This window comes from Drosophila willistoni (assembly GCF_018902025.1).
Source record: "Drosophila willistoni isolate 14030-0811.24 chromosome XR unlocalized genomic scaffold, UCI_dwil_1.1 Seg143, whole genome shotgun sequence".
NCBI classification, from domain to species: Eukaryota; Metazoa; Arthropoda; class Insecta; order Diptera; family Drosophilidae; genus Drosophila; species Drosophila willistoni.
Window position 1 is genome coordinate 3,762,140 of NW_025814056.1, and position 7,791 is coordinate 3,769,930.

Below are 7,791 nucleotides of genomic sequence, written 5' to 3' on the forward strand. Positions count from 1 at the left end.
TGTAACTTGTGTTATATTGTTATATTTATCCGATCACATTCAAATTTTGGGATCTGGGGTTTTATATTCAATATTATCACATATGTAAATTTCATAGCATACTCCAATTTTTATGAAAATGTTTCTTCTAGTTCTTCTAGAGCTATATGATATAGTGGTCCGATCCTGATGGTTTTCATACTTTATTTTTCCCGGGAAATAAAAAACAGCGAAAAAAAATTTCAGCCCGATAGCTCCTAAGACGGCTAAGTAAAACGCAAACGCACAGACGGACATGGCTATATCAACTCAGCTTCTCATGCTGATCAAGAATAAATATACTTTATGGGGTCGGAAACGTCTCCTTCTGTGCGTTACAAACATCTGACCAATTTTATAATACCCTCTGCATGGGTATAAGAATGTTTGCTCACAACTGAAAAGATTTATTTTTTCTCTATTGAAAATTTGGATTAGATGCGTTATTTCCCATTAAATTCCTTTAAAGCTGGTTATAATGCATTAAATATTAATTTTACATTACCTTTATTACGTAATTTAATGCATTTAAAATTCTTCGAAACATTTTAATCTGATTATTTTAGCTAAACAGTTTTTTTCGTGTAAAGCAAGAAAACGTTTCGAACTTCGTGTTTGTTGTCACACACACAAATGCAAAGTTTTATTTTTGATTGTATGCGTGCCTATCCCTGCTTTAAAACGACCCAATAAAAATGAGACAATGCGAATAATTCTAATGATTCGAGTGCCTTAGTACATTTCGATGCTTTGACACTCAATTCATGGCCTTTCATTTGGATTTGTCTCCTTTTTTGTTGCTTTCGCTTCGAATTTTTAGTTCTACCATTAAAACACTCCTGAGAAAAAAACAAATTCTTCATAGCATCTTAAGAGAATGACCAACTCACAACTTTAAATTAACATACTTGAAGGAACTGTTCGCTAAAATTATTTTGCAGTCGCATAACATTAGAATTAAAGAACAAAAATTGATTTCCTAAACGTTTTGCCGCCTTAAAAATTCTTATACTGACCTTCTTAAGATTTTATCTGGTAATGTGTTTAATCTCTTAATCAATCTGAAATATATATATAAAAAACAAAAATATTCTTTTTTTTTTAATCCAGTTTATATTGAGAAAGATTGAATTGTAAATTTATTAAGACTAGACTAGATAAAAACGACAATTCCAATCGATAAGAGATAAGGGATATAGGTTCTTGCAAATTGTGGTCCATATAGAGGGCATAAAACTTCCTTAAGGTTTACCATTCCCTTTATTTCCAATTAATTCCCATAACTTAAATGGAAAATTATTGTATATGTATGTTTTTTCTTTTTGTTTCAAAAAACTTAGAAAAGAAAAACTTGTAACTAGTAACGAATTCAGGAGGTCCAGACTTTCCCGATATTGAAAAACTATAATACTTCGTGCAAGACACGACCAAAACGTATACCTGGCAGTTTTTATAGTTTTTTTTTTTCTTTATTATGGATTACTTATTGATATTGTATTATCCCTAATGGTATAAATCGTCCATTTTGACTTTTATTTATTCGATTGGAATTTCCTATGCGAATATATATGGACAAGCGTAATTCAATTTTGTTTCTCAAATATTTCTCGTGAAATTTCTACTTTATATGCTTATGTACAATAGTGCACTTTATAAAGGATTTTCCTAAAAAGTCGCTAGCCCTTTAGAAAATTTTATTGCAACAAATTGTAGGTTGTTGAAATCAAATGGTATCGGACATTTTTTTCTAAAAGTACACCTATTTCGGGTTTTTAAAGTTAGCTCGTTTTTTTACGAGTTTTAGTTTGTCATACGAGCTAAATATGACTTATGTATATATCATTATTTATTATGGAAATATTGTTAATGCTTAAATAAATTCATTTTATGAATTTTAAATAACCCAAAATACCATGTTCAGCTCCAGTTTTCATTACACTAAGCCCTTTTTAGAGTTGTTTTAAAAATATTTTTAATTTATAATTATTTTTTGTAAGAATAATAATTGTAAAATTAATTTAAAACGAAAAATATATTTAGAAACAAGGCAAATTAGAAACGAGTTCTTTTTGGTTGGTGTTCACTTTCTTCTTCTTTAATTTGGAATATTTTTTGCCTATCTTATACTGTATCTTATATGTATAAACATTGTAGAGGGATGAGAACTTATTGTTTGCATAGGTAAATCGTAAATTATATCTGTTAATTAGGTCACAACTGGTTCCATTTTATACATAAGTGCTTATATTTTTTCCATCATCTTTAAATTGATATCAAAAGCATCGATCGAGCATCTTCTGTACAAATGTAAAAACTAAAAGAAGTTACACTTCTTAACCGCCTACCATACATATGTACATATATCATTCGTTCATTTTTCCCCCATATTTTGATGACCTGCTCTTGATAAGAAAAGATGCAGCAACAGCAGCGGCAGCAGCAGCCGCCCTTCCATCATGGCAATTGCTGCTTCAACTGCAAGTCAAATGAAGCGAGCGGGAAGAGTTGCCTAGTTCTTTATTTGAGAGAGGGGGCCATGCTTAGGTCGGTGGGTTAAGGCAAGGGCCAAACATCAGGGAAAGGAAAAGGCAAAGCAAAGGCAGTGGCAGTGGCAGTGGCAAGCAGCAGAAGCAGTAATAGCAGCACGCGACCAAAGCGTCACATGTGCCGCAATCCGAATGCAGCTGCGAAAACGCCAAGAACGTTGACTTTGTGGAAATCAGAGAAAAAATACAATACAGAAAAGAAAACTAAGGAAAAGGCACAAGACCATCATAATGATGATGATGATGATGTTAATGATGTTTATGTGTGGAACTTGATGCTGCATATATTGTATGTACGTATGTATGTATATGTGTTTAGGGTTATGCGGGGGAGCAAGAAGTTTTTTTGGGGGGGAGGTTGCAGTTTTACAGGGATAACCGCAGTCTGTTTGCAGCTGTGTAAGTGTGTGTGTGTGTGTGTGTGTGTGTGTGTGTTCGTGTGTGTGTGGGTAGGCGCACACCTTTTGACTTTGATTTGAAGCCAAAACAATTACAGCAAAGGGAAAAACTAAAAGAGAGAGCGAGAGATAGAGAGAGAGAGAGAGAAAAAAGCATATTCAATTAATGCAACGACGAAAGCTTCTGTCAACCCTCGGTTTGGGCACTGCCCTAACACAACATCATCATCATCATCGCAGCGGAGCATCCAACTGGGTCACTGACCTATCAAGTGCAAGACCTATTGAGCAGGCAGCAAGCAAAAGAGCGAGAGAGCGAGATACACATACATACACACACATACATTGAGAGAAGTGGAGAAAGAGAGACCAAGAGAGAGAGAGAGAGAGAGAGAGATAGGGCACCGGCTGTGGCAAATGTGGCAGCAAATGTTGCCGAGTGAAACAAAAAACAAAAACAGAGGAACACAAAAAAAAAACACTGCTATACAGAAATGGGGGGAAAAGCATAAAAACGAAAGCGCAGGCGAACAAAAAATTAAAATAAACGAAGAGGGCGCCCCATCATTCGAATTCTACTCCCCCACACATCCTCTACCCCTATACATATTGCCAACATCCTCGTTCCTATCTGGCATTCGCCTCCATCCAACCTCTTCTGCCCCCTCTTCCTTCTCAGCAGCATCATCGTGTTGGAGCTTGGCTTGTGGAAAAAGTGTTGCCAGGCAAGTCAAGGGCAGGGCATTTTCTCTCTCTTCTCTCAAGGGATGGGTGGCAAAGGGTAAGGTGCCATAGAATGGTATGGAGGGTAGGTAGAATAGGGTAGGAGCGGCTGATGGTGGCGTATGTGCGCACACTTTAGGTGTCAAAGTGGCGCAGAGGAACTTGCCGCGGGCAGCGAAACAAAATTTCTTCACTTCTTTTTTTGCCTGCTTCTTGTTGTTGTTGTTGTTGTTGTTGAGTTTGTTGTGCATGTTCTTTGAGTATAAATGTGGCAATTTTATTTACATTTTGCCTTAACTTTGGCAGGTTGCCTGTATCATCATCCTATGGAATGATGAATCTTGTTGCCGTAGATGGAGAAGATGAGTTGGTTAGGTCAAAGGCAAAGTGGGACGACAATTCTCTTCTCCTCCTTCTATATTTTTTTCTTTCTCGGAATTCAATTGAGGTAATTTCTGTAGGGTAAATAGCGTGAAAGGGTTAGACCACTGCCTAAAGTAGTTGAAAGAAGGAAAGTTGCCACTTTCCCTCCCTCCAAAAGGATGCTGAATGGACAACACTTAAGGGAGAAGGGGAGCCTTATGCCTCTTATCCTTTTAAGGCTTTCAAGACAAAAGGGTGTCGTGCAAGCCTTAAACATCCAAAAAGACTAATTTTTGTTTAGAAGATCTAGTAATGATAACAAATTGCAATCGCAATTTAAGGGAAAGCATTCAACTCTGCTAGTAATGTAAAAATTAAGATGTCCCAAAAACAATACCATAAGGAAAAAGCACCTATCCACTTACCCTTTTGAACCCCTTAAGAACTCCAACGTCTTATCATTTAAATATGTGTCGGAGATTAAATTAGGCATTTCTAATACTTTTAAGGCGAATTGATCAGTGTTGAGTAATGAATAACATGACTGATGTATAACTGTTTAACACTAGATATGTGCGACAGTATGGGCTGCCATCGAGTGTGGCTCAGTGTGCGGTTGAGAGAATTCATTCTTAATTCCTTCTGGAATTCAACCTGAACGCACGACGAGACTTGCTGCACCAACCTAGTGACAAAAATGGAAGCCAATAATGAAAACAACGATTCAGGAATCCCTGAAATCCTCAACTCGCCGATATATGTATATTGTATATAACTATAACTATCTCATAACCGTAATCCTCATCTTTAAATATAAATATAAAATAAATATTTCTCTTAGCCTTAGCTAACTTATAAATTGGGCGTAATTTGCAATTACTGTTCAATTCAGATTATATTCATTTTCAAGATACGCAGTTTACCAGTTGCATTTAAAATAAGATTCATCTGGGTTATGGTTCTTTTTTTTTGGGGAATTTTAATTTCATTTAAAGGGCTTTTTCTTTATTTCTCTGTGTTTTATTTTGTGTTTGTGTATAAATTGTTGTGGTTTTTTGAAATGTTGTACCTACAACAAAAAAACAGTAAATTTTAAATCAACTACAAAATTAAATGTGTAATGAAGTTTCTAAGCATTTGAATAAATGATTCTGTAAGTGATTAATAAATATTTCAGCTTTATATGTCCTCGAGAATTCTGGTTAACTTTTAATTTTTCATCAACTTTTCGACAATGTTCATTTGCTTAATAAAAGTCACCACAGAAAATGCCAATTTAGCCACCTTCGGTAGAATGAAAAAGAAACCAAACATTTAGTTCAAGAACAAATGATTTCTAAAATTTAATTACCTTGATATTGGTTTGCATGCAAATGGGAAATATCGATCCAGCGGTAAAAGTAATCGGTTGCTGAGCATTATGAATGAACTGAATGAGAGTCGATTTATAGCGACGACTTGATCCAATCCAATTTGAATGAAATAAAGCCAAAGCTAATCGGTCGCAATCGTTTATAATTAGGTCACAAACGTAACAAAATGGAAATGTCTGAGACATCAATCCAAATATATATACAACACATAACAATCCAATCCAACAGTCAGCGAAAAAGAATAAATTGACTAAAGTACAGCCCAAAATAGCGCCAATCAGTATAAATTGAACAAAAGTATTAAATGAAAATAGTAATCGCACTACGTCGGCGTATCTAAACAAAGAGAACAAATGTGAAACTTTATCATTTCAAGTCCCATTTAATACATACTCCAAAATAAGTTTATGCTGCGTTATGCATTTAGTTAGTTCATCATAGCTTTCCTGCTCTGTCTCTTCGGGATTTGTCCGGAGTTGTTGAACCCTTTTTCGGAGATTTTTCAAGTGAACTCTCAACAATAAGCAATAAATGACATTAAAAACATCCATGAGCAGCTGTTGTACAATTGCAAATGATAGAATGATAATTTCTATACTGGAGACAATCCATAGATTCGTTGTGCTCGATCGCCAATCGATAAATGGATTATAAAGTCGCCATGGTGGCATTTTATGAAGGGCGCCGTTCAGAAACGATAATACAAAATAGCCGTAATAGAGAAACGAATATATTATAAAGATTACATTGCATCGTGTAACCCAATAACGAATCGTATGACGATCCGCTTTATTCACACAGAATTCATCCAAACGCTCCAGAAGGTTCTTGGTTTTTTCGTATTTAGGTAGATATAGGTACAGTGCCAGAATTTTTAAAGAACATCCTGCATCATTCAATACAGTTTCTAGCAATGTTAAATACTCGCCAGGCTTATAATCTTTGATGTCCTTGACACAACCCATTATCATTCCAAAAGGCAAATATACAATACACCAAATTATTACCAGTCCTCTAAACATCAAGTACAACTTTCGTCCTTTCGATGGCGGCAACCAACCAACCGCAGTCATTCCATACTCGAAATAGGTAAAGGCATCTGTAGATGATTTCATATCTTGCGGTCCAGGGTTCCTCAATAGCTCAAATATCATTGTTGTTGTTTCACCTTTAATTTTCTATTGTTTAACTTCCTTTTGATTTTCTTATGTAACTGTGAAAAATCATTAGAATCCTCTAGTATTTATAACATTTACTATCGCAAAGTTTACGCAACTTGCTAATCAATTAGCAACACTTGTGCTGACTGTAGAAGTTTACCCACAATTAAACAGAATATTTGATGCAATAAACGATTTTTGTACCATTCAACCATAGGAAGAAACGGTATATTAAAGCCGATAAAATGTATTTTAAAGACAGACTTGTCCGTCCGTATGAACGCCGAGATCTCGGACACTTAATGACCTAGAGCCATCAAATTTGGTTAGTGTAGAATGAACGATGATCAAGTTCATTTATAATTCATTTTGAAAAATTTAATATACCCGGTCACCTTATTAATGCACGGTACAAGGAGTACAGTCTTAAAGGTCTTAAGGTCACAAATATTCTGCCTAGACATACAAATAAGTATGTGTAGTGCTCGGGATTTGCTGAGAGGTCCGGTGAGAAATATATCAGAATGTCAATTAATTAAATAATAATGATTATCCTGATTGTAAGTTGTGATGACACTATTATTCATCTCATAACCAATAGTCGATTATTTTGCTCAAGCTAAAAACAAATAAGAGCCAAGTAGAGCCCAATTAGGAAGAGCTCAACCTTTTTATATATGTATGTACATATGTTTATATCTTGGAGTTAAAACGACATCATGTTTTGCCACTAAACTTATATATATGTATGCTTTATGGATAAATATTTCAAAACGAACCAAAAAAAATTTTAAAAAATCATTTCCAGTTTTCTTTGCTTAACCGTGATTAATAACACTGTGATAGTTTTTTTCAAAAAGACATGGCAAAATCCAAGAGGTTGCCCTATTTCGGGTCCTGCGAATCGCACGGTGGTTTCATACACATACGATTAATTTTGCAACTCAATAATCGATTAATCTTTTTTCTTGCCATCACTAAAATTGTAACGATTTATTGTTGTTGTTGGATCATGTGTTGAACTAGTGTGGGAACGTGTTCTCTTCCAAGTGTTCTTTTTTGGTCTCGTTGTCGTTTTCTATTTTCTTCACTTGATCCTTATTGCTCACTTGCTCTTAATTTTAACACTCACTCATAAGCAAGCCTACACTGGTCCACGTTATCGGAAATAGCTGTTCACGTGATCATTTTTGCTAATTTGTAAGGTGTA

General features: G+C 35.1%; 1 protein-coding gene across 1 annotated transcript; it reads right to left on the reverse strand.

Moving 5' to 3' along the window:
* Positions 1-5,257: 5,257 nt before the first annotated feature.
* On the reverse strand, positions 5,258-6,299 carry LOC124460650 (odorant receptor 42b-like). Its single transcript, XM_047011906.1, has 4 exons — positions 5,797-6,299; positions 5,648-5,757; positions 5,400-5,542; positions 5,258-5,332 (listed from the first exon to the last, which is right to left on the reverse strand). Exons 1-4 carry the CDS (start codon positions 6,090-6,092, stop codon positions 5,258-5,260), a joined length of 624 nt encoding a protein of 207 aa, XP_046867862.1. The 5' UTR covers positions 6,093-6,299.
* Between the last annotated feature and the right edge of the window lie 1,492 nt (positions 6,300-7,791).